Here is a 17,424-nt window from a genome sequence, read left to right as displayed (position 1 = left end):
ATGAAATTAACAAAATTATGTCACTCGAAATCAGAGGAACATGGATTTATTTGCAAAGCCAGGAGTTTATTCCTCTGAGATGCTTCTGCTCCCCCAGCCGTAACTTGTCTGGGCCTCTGGTAGAAACTCCTCTCATGGACATAAATGTTCCATATTTGGCTAAGTTAGGGCCATGGAGCTGCTGAGAAGAAATTCCAAGCCTAGCTGTTTGCTTCATAACTCAGAAACAATTAAGCTGCCTAACAGCACCACTCAACAAACAGTCACCTTGCTTTAAGTCATCAATTGCATTTAAGTCATGATTATTGTACACTATTACTTCCAAAGTGTAAATTCAGTTGCAAGTTTCATCGATCATCACAGAGGAGACCACCAGGTGAAATTGACCAATAATTGAGAGTCCTCAAAGTATACGGTGATTTAACCCTAGCTGCCTGGCAGAAGCCAGGTGAGTGGGCAGTTTAAATCCACCAACTGCCCATCTTGAAGCTACAAGGAACCAAACAAACTATTTTTATCTGCACAACTGAAATAGAACCTAAGATTCCTGCGACAAAAGCTGATGGGGTTCTGGTTTGTATTTGAATCTGTTGTCCTAGTGACTTTACAGGTCTTATTTGTAATTTTACCTTCCCTCACTGGAAGTGGGCTATCACAAATGCTCAGGTCATGAACAGAAGTTACCTACAATGAAATGGAAGCTTGGAATTCCTTGTTGGGTCTAGAATTTACATTTCTCAGTGGGCGGGGGAAAGGAAAGTTGATGCAAAGAGAATGGTTTCACCCCACCAAATACCATTTCAGACCATTGAGTCAAGCCAATGGGAGTTGGCTGGTTAGTGAAAAGTGGACTCTGCACGTCATCAGGTGTCTGATAAGGGACATCATGGAAAGCATGGAATCATCCTGCAAACAGGAAGTCTGTCACAACCACAAATTTAAAGATCCCCCAGTGTCTAAACTGATCTTTCCTTTACATTGAAAGTTCACACATGAAATCAAAGAGCAAATACAGCTGCTTTCAACAGCAGAATGAACTGCCACATTCAGCGCAGTTATAGTGGGAGGTCTTTACTCTGAACTTGTGTAACTTTATTAGCGCTGCTAGAGAAAACTCTCAAATTGTGATCTGTTCAACACTTGAAAAATGTAGTGGGTGATGGACAATTTTATACAGTTGTTTTTTTAACAAATTCAATAGCTTACTATTTGGCAGTTGGGTGGACTTCAGATTTACACAGTTGCTTGGCTTCTGGAAGGTTTGAGATGTGTAATAACTTTGCATTGCTGGTCCGATGTCAACATGCCACATGTGACATTTGCAAGTGGGGTTTGTGGCCCACTGATTTGTGAAGTCCTCTTGAGGTGGCCTGGTGGCTGTATGGAGAATTAGTGAAAGACCTGGCACTGCCCCTTCCAGGGAAGGCCTGTCAAACCATAAACAACTCAGGCACTAGTCAGGTCGACTGCTGGAATCCAGATCCTGGCAGAGGTGGAAGGCCCACAAAGGTGAGAGTAAAATGGAGGCATTGACTTGCAGGAAGGGTACATTCTGTACTTCATATATCAGAGAGGACCTAGGACAAAGAAAGGTAAGATTGTGGGTCAGTGGCTGTTTGACATATTGCAGGGAGAGAGTGCATGGGGAGCAAGGGGAGATAATTGGCTCTCACAATGCTCCCCATTGCCTTATTTATTGCACCCTACTCAAGAACAGATTGCCTTTGATTGAGGATGAAGTGATTGGAACCAGATGGATCTCATTGACTAATAGATTCTTGGTTTGGGTTGTTAACCTAGGCCAAATGGGGAGCCCTGGTTGACCAGTATAAACAGAGGATTCCGAATCTCCTCATTTTGGGGACTGACTCAGAGCTGGCCACAGCAAGCATCCTGGGTACATGTAAATACAGGGTGACTTGGTGATGGGATACTGGCCTCTGTACAGTTATTCCAGAGGGTCAAATCCCTTAAATTGGCATTTTAGATGTGCTCTATCAGATGTTGTGCATGCTGTGTGACAACAGGCCCGCCTGTGTGGCATGAAACCCTTCAATTATCATTGGTTGACCATTTAAGAATCTTAATTGGTAATGAGGTGTCAATCCCAATTATCTTTCTCCACCATTGGCAGCAGAAGATTCTAGCTGTAAAATCTAACTCCCCACCAATTTTGTGAAACCTCTTGAAATGGCCCAGCAGATGATCCCACCACTTGCTTGTTGTAGGCAGGAGGCCATGTAGCTACCTTGAGCTTTCTCCCAGCTCAGCTCAATGAGGCCAGGACACATCCCATTCTGCAGTGAGTCTGCAGTGGGAGCTCAATGTCTTGGAACATGTATCTAGCAGAGGCAAGCCGCCAAGTAAAATCCAGGGCTGTTGTCTGGTCCAGCTCTTACTGAAAGCACATAGCACAAATTAAATGAATTTTCCATGGTCTGTCATTTGCATTTATGTCAGTGTGAAGGAGACTGGGGTCAGCAGCTGTGCCTCAGGACTGTGTTTATACAGCAGAACTGTGAAATTTCAGGTAGATGATCAGCAGGTTGAATCATTGGAAAATGGATACAAAGGCCACTGTACTAATTAAAACTTGTGGGAGGCACCAAACCTCTTCTCCACCTGATGTCAGGAATCATAAAGCCCTGTGGGTTGCTTTCCTGAATCTAACATTACTTTACAGTTTATATGTAATAGTTTAGAATATGGCAAGAACTTGCATTTTTTCCCTTCATTTTATTGCCTTTCTTTCGGAGAAATACTGACAATGGAATCCTATGGGCTATGCCTTTCATGAGTGCTCACACTCTTTACAATAGCGAGCTGTGGAACACTTTGATTTTGTGAATAATAAACCATGTTCACTTCCTTCTCATTTTGAAGCCTGTATGCACATTCCAGCAAGTTACCCTCTCACGGATATAGTTATAGAGTCATAGAGTCATGCAGCACGGAAACAGACCCTTCAGTCCAACTCGTTCATACTGACCGGGTTTCCTAAACTGAACTTATCCCATAAGCCTGCATTTGGCCCTGAACTCTCTAAACCTTTCCTATTCATGTTCCTGTCCAAATACCTTGTAAATATTGTAATTGTACTCACATCCATCACTCCCTCTGGCAGCTTGTGTATGGACCACGTTTTGTCTGAAAAAGTTGCCCTTCAGGTCTAGTTTAAATCTTTTCTTTTTGACCTTAAGCCTATATCCTCTAGGTTTGGACTTCCTTATCCTGAGAAAAAGACTTTGGCTATTCGCTTTATGTATGCCTGTCATAATTTTATAAAATCTCTATAACATCACCCCTCAGCCCCCTATGCTCCCAGGGAAAAAGGCCCTAGTCTATCCAGCCTCTCCTTATAACTCAAACCCTGCAGTCTTGGTTGGCAACATACTTATGAATATTTTCAGCACCTTTTCCAGTTTAATACCACACTTCCTGTAGCAGGACGACCAGCTCGTATGCAATACTATAAAAGTGGCCTCACTAATGTCTTGTATAACATGATGTCCTAACTCCTATACTCAATGCTTTGACCAATGAAGGCAAGTGTGCCAAATGCCTTCTTCACCACCCTGTCTACCTGACACTTTCAAGGAACTGTGTACCCAAGGTGTCCCCTGTGCCCCAGACCTGAAGAGAAAATCTCAATACCCTCATGAGGTAAAACCGTGATCCCATTGACAGTTGTTTTTATTCATTTGTGGGATGTGGGCATAGCTGGTTAAGTCAGCATTTATTATCCATTCTAGTCGTTCTTGAAGTTGGTGGTGAGCTGCCTTCTTAAACTGTTGCAATCCATTTGGTGTAGGTACACCCACAATAGCATTAGGGAAGGTGTCCCAGGACAGTGACAGTGGCATTTTATTTCAATGTTAGAATGGTGAATGTCTATCTAATGAATTGTTAACTTATTTCTCCCACATGAATAAGCTTTTCTGGATCAAACTGAATTCCTAATTCTTCAAGAGCTGAAATTGCATTCAGAGATGACACTTATTACAGTGCTGGTTAAAAGAAAGACTGTAAATGCTAAACATCTTCACCAAATGGTTCAGATACAAGAGATGCTGTGACTGGTCTTTCTTCTAGTTACTGCATTTGCTTTGCAATGATTGCAATTAGACTTTCCGTCAGGAGGAAGCTGCACTCACAGCTGTACAATGTGACAAGAAAAGTAATAAAATCGGTGTTTAAAAGCATTGTGTAAAAGGGCAATGCTGTGGACAATGATAGTGAATAACAAGGCCTTGTTAGTCAAAATAGTGCATTTTCGAAAAAATGATCATGGTATGTGCTCGGTTTGGTTTTTGTATAGCCCTGGTAACTTCATGAATGATTTATGTATTTTTACTCCCAAGTCCCTTTGCTCCTCTGTCTCATTCAGAATTTTATTTTCTAAGATGTAATCTCTTTATTTTCTTGTCAAACTGTAATATCTCACATTTATCTCTGTTGAAATTCATTTGCCAATTATATGCTCATTATGAAATTTATTGTATTTATGTATTTATGTATTTATGTAATTTGTTCCTATTTTCCTCAGCATTAACTAATAAGCCCCCACCCTGTCGCAACAAATTTGGTGTCATTTGCAAATTTAGAAACTGTAGTTTTGATTCCTAAGTCTAAATTTAAATATAAATTGTAAATGGTAATGGTGTCAGCATTTGTCCTTTGGAACACTACTGAACACCTTTTATCATGTTGAATAATTCCCCTTTTCTCCAAATCTATGATTTTGGTCTTGGAGTCAGCTAGCCATCCATTTTGTCATTTGACCCTGACTGCACACGCTGTGACCTTTTTAATTAGTTTTTTACATGCTGCCTCAGTGAAGGCCTCTTGGAAGATCTAGATGAATAACATTTACTGCATTATCTTTGTCAACTCATTTTTTTTTACAAAACAAAGTAATGGAATTGGTCAAGCAAACTTTTCCCTTTTGAAATCCATGGTGATGATTCATTACTGTATTTTAGATTTCTATATATTCCTCTGCTCTCTCCTTCAATATGGTTTCTGTTATTTTTCAGCCCAATATCGTTCAATTAGAATTGAATTCCAAATACAGAGAGGCAATTCCAATGCAGTTCTTCACCATGACAACTCAGAACCTAAGACAGGAGGAAGGAGTCTTAGTGTGTTGTCTGTTTCTAGCAGTTGTACAGCTTTAGTTAGTGCCCAAAAGAATTGGGACTTTCATTGTCCATCTGTACTGGAGACTAATAACAACTGTCATATCTCATTGACATAATGTAGCGTTGCATTAATTGAAACAAGAGGGCCAAGGTTGAATTTCAGTGCCTGGACATCAGTAAATGTCAAAATAATGAGACTAGATGTTGACTTGCCTAGTTTCCAGAATTATATTCTTGGTGTAGCTACCAGAAAACTCCATGATGTAAATTTATCACAACAATGAATAACCTACAAGGAATAATTACAATTAGAATACCTCTTGATCCCCGGTAGAGCTTTAATCCAAAATAATAGGTAATCAGTTTTGCAATAAGTATATTTTTACCTGATTATTTTCATGATGCTATTTAATGCAGATATAGTAGTTTCAAGATGCAACATAATCAGGAGCAGCTTGTCTCATTATTGGGTTTCCTGTTTTGTTTTAAATCCACATTCAATTCAAAACATTGATGTATTTAGTCAAGGGTTCACAGATTTTTTTGGAGTGTGGGATAACCCAGATGGATTAAAATTAAAAGATATGTTTGATGTAATCCACCTCAGAGGAGCAAGTCAATAATAAATGTTTGCAATTGTTGCTGCTAAGCATACTGCTAAACTGGATTTAAGTGCATCTTAATGATCAGATTTAACCCGAAACTTGGAGGACTTGTTTATTGGCTCCTGGGGAAAGAAACTGAGAAAATCTCTTCACTGTAGCAGAAGGAGCATCTGCTCTAATAGGATCAGTTTGTCAGTCACTTTTTATCAAAACAGATTCAACAAAGTGATTTTTTCAATAAATGAATCCCATAACATGCAGTTAGTGACATTACATTATTTTTAGATTAGATTCCCTACAGCGTGGAAACAGGCCCTTCGGCCCAACAAGTCCACACCGACCCTCCAAAGAGTAACCCACCCAGACCCATTTCCTTCTGACTAATGCAGCTAAGACTATGGGCAATTTAGCATGGCCAATTCATCTAACCTGCACATCTTTGGACACTGGGAGGAAACCCACACAGAAACGGGGAGAATGTACAAACTCCACACAGACAGTTACCCAAGGTTGGAATCGAATCTGAGACTCTGCTGCTGTGAGGCAGCAGTGTTAACCACTGAGCCACCATGCCACCCCAATTAGCATTGAACATTGCGCTGTTTTCTTTCCAGATGACACACAGCCCCTTTGTGTATATAATACTTTGTGCTATTAAATATTTTGGCTTTTTTGATATATTTAGGACAAGCCTGAACAGTTTGCAAGACAGGAGAATTAATGACATTATTCCGAAAACAAGTTGCCCTGCAATGCCACGGTTCCGTTTTTCAGCAGTTGGGTGTAGATGGGTGTTCTTGCACTTCTGCTCACAATGGGTGCGGGGTCAAAAGTGCTGCCCACTTGATGTCAATGCCCGACAACTTGAACCAGTTTTGACTTGCACCTCATTCAAACGTTGTCAATGAACTGCAGGGGTCAAGTGGGCAGGAGACAGGACCCAGTTACAGCCACTGGGACAGAACAGAGGAAATGGGACAGATTGATTGTTGAACTCATTGGGTGTGAAGGGCTGGAAGGGATGTGATCCAGAGGGACTGCCATTGTGCTGGAGTTTACCTACTGGAGCACTATTGCTCCTCTGGACCATTAAATTCCTCAGCCTTTTTTTTCCTCCCCCAGCATTTAGCTGTTGCTTTTAAGGGTGACCCCATTGAACACCTGATCTAAAATGTATGGGGGCAGGGCAACACAAGACTTTGCATAATTTGTGAAAACATCTGCTTGCTGCCTTTGGAATTTGGCTGAGGTACCCCCTCAACCCCTGGCCATTTTTTTTAAGCTGGGAAATGGAAAGATGGCAACGGAAAAAGTGTGACTCCTCCCCAGCCTGACACCCCAGACCCAGAAATCATGAATAGGGAAAATGAGGATTGTATGTGGGTGTGCAAGATGGAAGCTAGAGTAAACGTTAAGTTCATTTTCATTCCTAGGTGTAAAAAAAAGCAATATTTGGAAACAAATGTACTGGTCATGCTGGGTCTCCAATTTGATGTAAATAAGATAAGGAAGATCAGTATGTGTCATTTGTGAATTTTACTGCTTTTTTTCTCTTATCTTAGTGTGCTGTTTTTTAAATGGGCCAGTGTCAGAAAAGCAAATTGCACTAATTTTCTTTCATTCAACTGGCAGTATATCCAGTTTGGAAAGGTTTTGTTTCTTTCTATGGGGTTAAATATGACCATGACTAATGTTCCAGGCAAGTTGAATTGGAGAATTGTCAGGTGGAATTGAGGGAAGAAGCCTCAGCACAGGAAGAAGTTCTAAGTTACAATTCTGTAACATTTTTTAAAATTTTCTTTTCAGTGGGAAGAAATCAGCGGAGTGGACGAGCACTACATACCAATCCGTACCTACCAGGTATGTAATGTAATGGAACCCAGTCAGAACAACTGGCTACGAACAAACTGGATTCCTCGGAACTCTGCCCAAAAGGTTTATGTTGAACTTAAGTTTACGCTGAGAGACTGCAACAGCATCCCTTTGGTGCTGGGATCCTGTAAAGAAACGTTCAACCTCTATTACATGGAGTCTGATGAAGATCATATTGTCAGGTTCAGGGAAAGCCAGTTTGTAAAGATTGACACCATTGCTGCAGACGAGAGCTTCACCCAGATGGATCTGGGTGATCGAATCCTCAAGCTGAACACTGAGGTCCGTGAGGTTGGGCCAATCAACAAGAAAGGATTTTATTTGGCCTTTCAGGACGTTGGTGCCTGTGTTGCATTAGTGTCTGTGCGTGTCTTCTTCAAAAAGTGTCCTTTTATCACAAGGAACTTGGCTATGTTCCCAGACACAGTGCCTGGAGTAGACTCCCTGTCTCTTGTGGAGGTGCGTGGTTCCTGTGTCAATCATTCCAAGGAGGAGGACCCACCCAGGATGTATTGCAGCACAGATGGAGAATGGCTGGTGCCAATAGGGAAGTGCCTGTGCAATGCTGGATATGAAGAAAGAGGAAACACGTGCCAAGGTAACAATTAGTTGAGCTAGAATTGGGAAAATCTCCCAGTCAGCAGTTTATGAATTATTTGAACCCATTTCAGAAACATGTTATCAGTTTCAACAGATTTGCCAACCCCCTTTGTTTATAGGATAATTTAACACATTAGTACACAGAAATTTTAGCAAATTCATATTGTGTCACCCTCATTGGGTTGGAATTTATCTTTAAAATTGATTGTATTAGAATATTTAATTGCATTTTTTTTCTTCTATTTACAGTCTATGCAGTATGGATAAAATTGATTGTGTTTTAATGTTTTCAGCAACTTTTGAGCCCCTCTTGCTCTTTCTTTGAATCTGTTGACATAATTCCAGAAGCATAAGGGAAAAATACAATTGAATTTTATAATAACCAAGTGTTGCTAATCCTAGGTCACACTTGGCATTTTTACAGAGTTCCATTTATTCATTTCTGAGAGTTGTGGGATCCCAAATGTCATACTTTGCTGTGTGAGTGCACTTGGCAAAGCAATGCAGGAAGGTTATTGATTCTCATGTATTGTGCACGTTGAATCCTCATGGTTACCTTGGGATATCAAGTACTGCTCTTTGTTACAGTCTGTGTGGGCTACAAGTGTCTGTCATGAGGTTGTGCTTTGATCTAGTTAAGTGTTGATCCTTGCCATATTTTGACAATGCATTTCTTTAGAATTGATTCTGTAAGTCAATGATACAAAAACATCAAAATGTGTGTTTGATCTATCATTCAGACTGCATAGACCAAAATACTTATGAGCATACTTTAATCAGATTCACTAAAACAGTGAATTCTTAATAAATTTTTTTTGTACTTATTGTCTCATTCAAAGTACTGGCATACTGATAAGGCAAAGGTATTTTGTTTAACTTTGCACATAACTGGACTCCAGGTTCATTCAAAGAATGCCAAAAAACCCATTAAAACCTGACTGATTTTACCCTTATCCCATTTCCTTAGCAATATCGTGAAATGAATGTTCTTTAGTGTAAATACACTTCAGCAGATGTTTGGAGTGGTTAAGTAGAGCACATTTAGGCCAAGCCATTAATAATGTTTTAAAAGACACGCAGCATATTGTGTAAGTAGTGTATGGGATAAGTATCAAATCTGCTTGACATTCTCATGGATTTTTTTTATGTGAGAGAGTTGTTTTGTCAAAATGTTTTAATTGCATGTCTCAATTCATTTGTACAGCAAATAATTGAATAGATGTACATGGGTAATAGAAATTAAGAGGATTTCACTTTTTAAGTGTGTTTGCTCCCTCATAATTCTTTATCCTTGACAGAAGGCTCTTTGAAGTAGAATTATGCTGAGTGTCTTAAAGGAGGCTAAGAACAACACCTTTTCCTCTTTTTCTGGAATGATTGATCTCTGATTCAACCAAAAAATTGGGTACATCTTCAATAGTATTTCAATCCAATTTTCCACACTGGTGCCTGAAATAACTGCACAGAGGCCAGTATCTGGTATCCTGACACCAAGTCACCCTTTCATATGGAGAGTCCCTGACACTGATCCAACTTCTTCACAGCCAGCTCAGAACCTCTGACACTCCCATTCAGATCTGTCAGCCAGGGTTCCCTGATTGGCCCAGATAAACAGCCCCAGTCAGGGAACTCCTATTCTGAGGTCCACCTGGCTGACCTCTTTACAATCACCACAGTGCCTCTCCCTGAAGTGAATCACAGGATTTAGAAACTCCATGAGTCTTGATGTGATTTTTGAAAGGTGCTAGTTTAAAAGATATAGATAGGATCAGAGATAAAGAATTTCAATTTAGATTTTAACACAGCAATTATCATTTGTTTTGGATATATTCCAAATCACTTGACACTACAATTACATGTTTTAATAAGCATAGCCATTTTGTTCATTGCAAGTTTTCTTATAAATAGCAGTGAGATGAAGGACTAATAAAATGTGTTTTTTTGATATTATTGGTTAAAGGAGAAAAAAATCAACTGGACCTCTTTTTCAAATAATGCTAAGGCTACATAAAAGCCATCTGGATCATCATAGTCAGCTTCATCTTGAGGTCCTGCCTGGAAACAGTGACCCCACACATTACATCTCTCCCTCAGTATGACAGCAGATTATCAGTTAAAATGATGGGTGCTCTCAAACTCCAGACATGGGTTGCAAATCCATAAATCTTCTGATCCACCAACCTCAAGGCTTCTAACTTAGCCAAGCTGACACGAACGTTTACTCGATTGGACTGGACTCAAAAATGTTTGCTATACCTACAGACCTTTATTTACCACTAAAATTACTGGTAGAGAATGATGAGCAATCTGAGCCAAAAATATCGACAAGTGATGACACACTGTAGGCAAGATTCCAAATAATTATGTTATCATTCGAAAATGTGCTGAAGTAATTGGTATATTTAAATTTAAAAACGAATGGCAGGACGAACAGAAGTAATCAAATAGATGATTACAAACACATGCAAATATTACGTCATTAATTTGTGCCAATCATAAATCTGATAAAGTCTAGTACATTTTTCTATATTTTCTTGATGAAGGGCTTTTGCCCGAAATGTCGATTTTCCTGCTCCTCGGATGCTGCCTGACCTGCTGTGCTTTTCCAGCACCACTCTAATCTTGACATTTTTCTATTTTGTCTAGGCAATTATTAATTCCAAATTATCTCAATATCCTGCACCTTATCCCGTCCTGCCTTCTTTCCTGTTATTTCTTTCCTTTGATCATCCTCAAAGCTAATTGAAGCTACGTAACGATGTTGTGTGATGAAACTGTGGATGCTCCATTAACTTTATAGCCTCTTAACCAAAACTAACCATAATAAGGAGAGGCAATTTACAATACTGTGACCAGTGTGTTGAACAAATCGTTTTTAAATGAGTGCATTTGCCCAGCAGTGTGGAAATCATTCGAAGTTATGATTCAGGTTGTTGAAATGACTGGAAAGAGTCACAGGTAGGTAGAGGGCTGGTGCAAAGGAACAAACCTTTTTGAAAACTGAACAAAAGCAATGTCAGTAAAGAGATCATGGAGCTGCAGGTGATGAAAAGGGACAGTCATTTGCTCCAATTTTGTGTGACCAGGACAGTTTTCTCAGTTTCACCTGGTTTTCTGTATTGTATTCCTTACCTGCCATTTGGGAAAAAAAAACAGATATCTCAATCAACAGCAAAGCAATGCATTACACATTCCAGCATCTGTAGTTATTTATTACTGCAATGCTTTCTATCTTCTGTTTCCCACTTGACCCCTTAACTGTTCTTTTCGTTGGGTGAGCTACAGCAGCGTCTGTCGTTGAGTGGAAATGCGGCACATCCGCAACTGTTGAGTGGCAGAATTCTTTCTTGGGTGTTTTTGAAGGACCCATTATGTTAGTACTTCTAGAGTGTGCTTAATAGAGGCTAATAATGGATCATCTTTCATAGCAATGACAGCTGAGATGGTAACCTCTGGCTCCTTCACTGGTCTGCTTTTCAAAAGTAACAGCAAAGAAACAAAATGGAGAATCCAAAGCTTGCACTTGAACTTTAACTGTAATTTTGCAATGCTTCAGAAAAGAGAATGGGGTTGTTTTCCGTTTCGTCCTCTCTCTCTCTCGTGCGTCTTTCAATCACGATAAGGTTCACTGTTAAGTACTACAACAAACACTGAAGAACTGCAAAAAGTTGAAATCAAATTGAAGTAGCTACCAATAACAATACCATAAAAAACTTTGCATCCATAGAAACCATTTAATATGTGGCCAAACAACATTGCAAGAAGCTTGGAAGTTCAAATCTGTTTTCTCATGCATTTTCCCATGAAGTGCCACGCGGTTTAACATATTGTATGAAGCTTTTCCAGAGAGGCTTAAGCACTGCTCAATGCACCAGTTAGTCTAAACAATTCAAAAATGCAGTGCTAATCTGAGAAAAGAAAATGGGTTAGATGCGTCCAGATGTTTGCAGCTTTGGATTGCAGGAAGATATCCATCAACTCCGAACTAGCTCTTAACAGAAACTAGGAGGAGGCTACACACCTCCTGTTGGCCATTAAAGAAAATCATGGTCGAATTTTTATATCGACTCTATGTTGCCACCAGTTCTGAGATCCCTCTATTCTCTTGCTGCCCAAGGACCCTTGCTCTCTGTCTTGAATATTCTCATTGACTTGAGCATAGAGAGCCCTGGCATAGGCAGTTAATATTAAATAAATACAGAAAATGTTGTGAGTGCTCCGTAGGTCTGACAGCATCTGTGGAGGCAGGCATAGAGTTAAGATTTCATGTCAATGACCTACCACCAATTCACAGATGCTGTCCAACTTATTGAGTCTTCTCAGCATTTTTTTAAAATTTCAGATTTCTAGCATCTGCATTATTTAACTTTTGGATTAATGCTAAAGGTGTAATTTTGTGTCACTAATGTTATGACCAGTCAAATCAATCGTGGGTCAGGTATGTCAGTATAAAGAGTCAAGCTTTACAAATGCAGTCCTCAACATTAGTATTGCCTTGTTAAAAAAGAGTAAACATAAATTAAGACAGGTTGCAATGCCAGTCTTCTAGTCCTAAACTTGCATTTTAAAAGTGATCGACAGTTAGCTGAAATTTACCCATATTAATTAAGTTTAGAGCTAGTTTTAGAACATAGAGCATAAAACATAGAACAATACAGTGCAGAAAAGTTCCTTCGGCCCTCAATGTTGTTCCAACCTGTGAACTAATCTAAGCCCATCCCCCTACACTATCCCATCATCATCCATAGGCTTATCCAAGGACAGTTTAAATGCCCCTAACATGGGTGAGTTAATTACATTGGCAGGCAGGGCATTCCAAGCCCTTACCACTTTCTGAGTAAAGAACTTATCTCTGACATCTATCACCCTTCAATTTGCAGCTATGTCCCCTTGTACAAGCCAACATCATCATCCTTGGAAAAAGACTGTCACTGTCCACCCTATCTAATCCTCTGATCATCTTGTATGTCTCTATTAAATCCCCTCTTAGCCTTCTTTTTTCCAATGAGAACAGACCCAACTCCCTCAACCTTTCCTCATAAGACCTTCCCTTCAGACCAGACAACATCCTGGTAAATCTCCTCTGCACCTTTTCCAATGCTTCCACATCCTTCCTGTAATGGGGCGACCAGAACTGTACACAATATTCCAAATGAGGCCGCACTAGCGTTTTGTACAGTTGCAGCATGACATCACGGCTCCGGAACTCAATCCCTCTGCCAATAAAACCTAACACACCGTATGCTTTTTAACAGCACTATCAACGTGGTGGCAACTTTCAGGGATCTATGTACATGGACATCAAGATCCCTCTGCACATCCACACTACCAAGAATCTTTCCATTGACCCAGTATTCTGCCTTCCTGTTATTCTTCCCAAAGTGAATCACCTCACATTTATCTGCATTGAGTTCCATTTGCCACCTCTTAGCCCAATCCTGCAGTTTATCCAAGTCCCCCTGCAACATTCTTTCACACTGTCCACCACTCCACCGATTTTAGTGTCATCTGCAAACTTACTAACCCATCCACCTATGCGTGCGTCCAAGTCATTTATAAAAATGACAATCAGCAGTGGTCCCAAAACAGATTCTTGTGGCACACCACTAGTAACCGACTCCAGGCTGAATATTTTCCATCAACCATCACTCACTGCCTTCTTACAGAAAGCCAGTTTCTAATCCAAATTACTAAATCACCCTCAATCCCATGCCTCCATATTTTCTCCAAAAGCCTACCATGTGAAACCTTATTAAAGGCTTTACCAAAGTCCATGTATACCATGTCAACTACCCTATCCTTCTCAAAACATTCAATGAGGTTTGCGAGACACGATCTGCCCTTGATGAAACCATGTTAACTAACTCCGATTAAATTGTTGCTTGCTAGATGATTATAAATCTTATCTCTTATAATCCTTTCCAAAGCTTTTGCTACAACAGACATAAGGCTCACTGGTCTATAATTACCTGGGTCATCTCTGCTGCCCTTCTTGAATAAGGACACAACATTTGCAAACCTCCAGTCCTCTGGTACTAAATCTGTAGACATGACAACTCAAAGATCAAGGCCAAAGGCTCCAACATCTCCTCCCTGGATTCCCAGGCAATCTTCGGATAAATCCCATCTGGCCCAGGGGACTTATCTACTTTCACACATTCTAGGATTGTTTAAACCTCCTCCTTAGTAACCTCAATCATTTAAAGTCTAATAGCCCATATCTCAGTCTTCTCCTCGACAATATTCTCCTTTTCCTGAGTGAAAACAGATGAGAAACATTTGTTTAACACCTTTCCGATCTTCACAGGGTCCACACACAACTTCCCACTTTTATATTTGACTGGCCCTATTCCTACCCAAGTCATTCTTTTATTCCTCATATACCTATAGAAAGCTTTAGTGTTCTCCCCTATTCTACGTGCTAAAGACTGTTCACATCCCTCCTTGTTCTTCTTAACTCCCTCTTTAAATCCTTACTAGCTAATCTGTAGCTCTCCATTGCCTCACCTGAACCATCTCCTCTCAACGTCACATAAGCCTCCCTCTTCTGCTTAACAAGAGATACAATTTCTTCAGTAAACCATGATTCCCTTACCTTATCACTTCCTCCCTGCCTGACAGGAACATACCTATCAAGGGCACTCAATATCTGTTCCTTAAACCAGCATCACATCTCGATTGTACCCATCCCCTGTATTTTGCTACCCCATTCTACCCTCCTGTCTTGCCTAATCACACTATAATTGCCCTTCTCCCCATCAATAACTCTTGCCCTGTGGCATGTACCTATCCTTTTCCATTGCTAAACTAAATGTAACTGAATTATGGTCACCCACTCCAAAGTGCTCACTACACTTAAATCAAACACCTGGCCTGATTCATTACTAAGTAGCAGATCCAGTGTGGCCTCCCATCTTGTTGGCTTTTCAGTATACTGTGTCAGGAAACCCTCCTGCACACATTGGACAAAAGCTGATCCATCCGATGTACTAGAGTTATAGCATTTCCAGTCAATGTTGGGGAAGTTAAAGTCCCCTAAAATGACCACCCTGTTCCTTTGACTCCTGCCCAGAATCATTTTGACAATCCTTTCTCCAAACCAGCTTGCTGTCTGCCAGCACATTCCTGTGACCGTGAAATCCTGTCAATGTCCTCCCTATTCTCAACCTTCTGTGTACTGGAACTGCACCTCAGGTTCCCATCCCCCTGCTGAGTTAGTTTAAACCCACCCGAACAGTTTTGTTGCAGGAAATTTGAATTTGGGTTATCCTGTTTAAGTGAACAACTAAATTGATGGAAATTGGATTAGAAATACATTCTGCAAATTGTCCTGTGCAATTGCTTGAGGTTGAAGCATTGAGGCTTTGAAAGACTCAGAACTCTGGCCCCGATGCTGAGCTTTTTAAATTAAATTTCAAATATTGATGTAATTCTGGCTGCTTGGCCTAATTTCTCCCTTTACTCAATTCATTGTCCAGACCTGTATTGTTAAAGCAAAGATATCTAATTCTGGTCTTGCATAGTTAAATAGCAAGACTTTCTGTTCATCTCATACAGATTTGGGCAGGTAGAACACTCTGAAGTTTCAATAGGAATCTGAATGCTGCCCTGAATCAGGCAGGTGGAAAGGAAGATGAAAGGCTAATTCATCCATCATTAGCATCTCAAGCCTCGGGGTCCCATCTCCATGCCTGACCAAAGGCTGCTGTTTTCTAAAGCCTGTCAGTGCGTGGTTGCACAATGATTGTTAGCAGAAGATTGTGAAGGTGATCTGAAGAAAACACCCCTGGCATTAAGATGGCATACATACATTCCTTGTGGAGCCCATCAAGACTGGGAGACTTATGAAGCATTTGTTAAGTCATCAAAAAATCTTGGCATCCAGTCCTGGTTCTACTTTAAGACACTGTGAGGTTGATTCAGGTATCTGAGAATTCCAATATGCTGTATAATGGTTCTAGTCATCATATGAATCTTGGTAGAGTGTTGTTGAGCTGGTATTCTCCAAGAATGCACTGCTTTCATCAGCTTGGCTCTACTTTGGCAATTGCCTTTCATATGTAAAGAGGGTGAATCTGAAAGACATTGACTCTTCTGCTGCCTCTCATAGTGGGTTTGGTGGTATAATTGAATCCTACCATTTTCCTGCTTGTACCAGAATAAATTTCTGGCAGGATACCCTTTGCACTCCGCTGCCCACTGAGGCCCTTGACCTCTTAACAGCCTCACCTCACTATCGTAGTGATCAGAAGCAGATAGACCTGTCACTAAATGGCATGCGCAACAGTTTGAACCATGTAATCAACTTACCATCTCTCTGGGCTGTCTTACTGCCCTCTTTCTATTGCAAGCGGATAAAGGCATATTCCCAAACTTCCACCTTCTCTGTTGAATGGATGAAGGGTTAAAGAAGTCTGTTATAGAATGGCAATTAGCAACAACCAGGGAGTGAAGCACAACATGAAAGTGTGAAAAACTATTTCACAGCTTAAGCTCTGCAGCATTTTTGTTGCCAGTTCTTGTATCAGTGTTGAATTTCACTTTGGGTTTCATTTTGCTATTTCACAATGGTATATGCCAGCAATCTTAACTTTGTACAGTGCAGAGGTGAGAAATATGCAGAAAAGAATCCTGAGGACCTGATTTGCATCTCATTAGCTTTTACACATGCACACACTCTTGAGGAGGCACTTCCTGATACTCATGGCACTTTTGTTGGAAAGTCATTATAGCCAAGAATGAGAGCCTGCCCAACAGCACATTTTTAAACAGCTGTTGAAATATGATGGTAAACCTGTGGATTAACACTGAAAGTAGTTATTGTTAACTGTGAAATAGCCGCAGAGGGTGTTACAAATGCTAGGTTAAACGTGGAAACAGGCATAGATCCTTTGCATCTTTGAGTCACTTCTATTGTTCATTAAGGTTGTGGTTGATCTATCACTTAACATCATACCCACCTTTGTTCTGTATCCCAAACATTATAATCACCCCTAAAACTGACTTGGAAGTTAATTTGATGTTATATCATATATACTTAAATTTAAGAAAGACCATTCCACAAGGTACAATGTTTGTAATAATTTTAGATTACTTATAGTGTGGAAACAGGCCCTTCGCCCAACAAGTCCACACCGACCCACCGAAGCGCAACCCACCCAGACCCATTCTCCTACATTTACCCCTGCCCCTAACACTACGGGCAA

General features: G+C 40.4%; 1 protein-coding gene across 3 annotated transcripts in view; it reads left to right on the top strand.

Moving 5' to 3' along the window:
- Positions 1 to 17,424, top strand: part of epha3 (eph receptor A3) — a 245,408-nt gene that overhangs the window by 52,949 nt on the left and 175,035 nt on the right. For all 3 annotated transcript variants that reach the window (XM_043701197.2, XM_043701195.2, XM_043701196.2), the window contains exon 3: positions 7,553 to 8,216. In XM_043701197.2, the coding sequence (XP_043557132.2) occupies positions 7,553 to 8,216 (664 nt within the window). The remainder of the gene's footprint in view (positions 1 to 7,552; positions 8,217 to 17,424) is intronic.

Source organism: Chiloscyllium plagiosum, unplaced genomic scaffold, assembly GCF_037043375.1.
Source record: "Chiloscyllium plagiosum isolate Xiang-an unplaced genomic scaffold, Cpla_swu_hap1 HiC_scaffold_12, whole genome shotgun sequence".
Classification (NCBI taxonomy): domain Eukaryota; kingdom Metazoa; phylum Chordata; class Chondrichthyes; order Orectolobiformes; family Hemiscylliidae; genus Chiloscyllium; species Chiloscyllium plagiosum.
Note: the sequence above shows the minus strand (reverse complement) of the source record. Positions and strands in the feature narration are given on the sequence as shown.